Consider the following 381-nt stretch of genomic DNA (forward strand, 5'->3'; position numbering starts at 1 on the left):
CTCCCCTCGGCGAAGCCGGGCACACGCTCCCGGAGGAGTCCCTCCGAGTCCTCCGAGGAGTCCTCCTCCTCCTCCTCCGCCGCCGCCGCCTCAGCCGCCTGCCGCCCTCGGCCCCGCTCCCGCCGCCCGGCGGGGCAGCCCAGACTTTCCCCCTCGCTTCCCTCCCCGCTCCGGGAAGCGCCATATTGATCGCGGGCGCCGCTCCCCGCGCCCCTCACCTTGGCGATCGCCTTCTTGTACCGGGTCACCGCTTGCTGGATCAGGCTGAAAACTTTCATGTTCCCGTCCCCGCAGGGCACGACCACCCGCGTCCTCCCGAAGCACACGGTGACTTTCATCCTGCGCGGCCGGGGGGGCTCCCGCGTCCCTCCGGCCCCGCGC

The 381-nt window shown here is 73.2% G+C and overlaps 1 protein-coding gene across 9 annotated transcripts in view; it reads right to left on the reverse strand.

Annotated features, from left to right (window-relative positions):
• The window catches only part of PARD3 (par-3 family cell polarity regulator), a 460545-nt gene extending 460170 nt beyond the window's left edge, over positions 1–375 (reverse strand). For 8 of the 9 annotated variants that reach the window (XM_010585343.1, XM_010585352.1, XM_010585335.1 and 5 more), the window contains exon 1: positions 219–338. In XM_010585343.1, the coding sequence (XP_010583645.1) occupies positions 219–338 (120 nt within the window). Of the gene's footprint in view, positions 1–218 lie in introns of all 9 variants that reach the window. The other variant, XM_010585300.1, reaches the window with a different exon arrangement.
• Between the last annotated feature and the right edge of the window lie 6 nt (positions 376–381).

This window comes from Haliaeetus leucocephalus, unplaced genomic scaffold (assembly GCF_000737465.1).
Source record: "Haliaeetus leucocephalus isolate CR32 unplaced genomic scaffold, Haliaeetus_leucocephalus-4.0 Scaffold0, whole genome shotgun sequence".
Lineage (NCBI taxonomy): Eukaryota > Metazoa > Chordata > Aves > Accipitriformes > Accipitridae > Haliaeetus > Haliaeetus leucocephalus.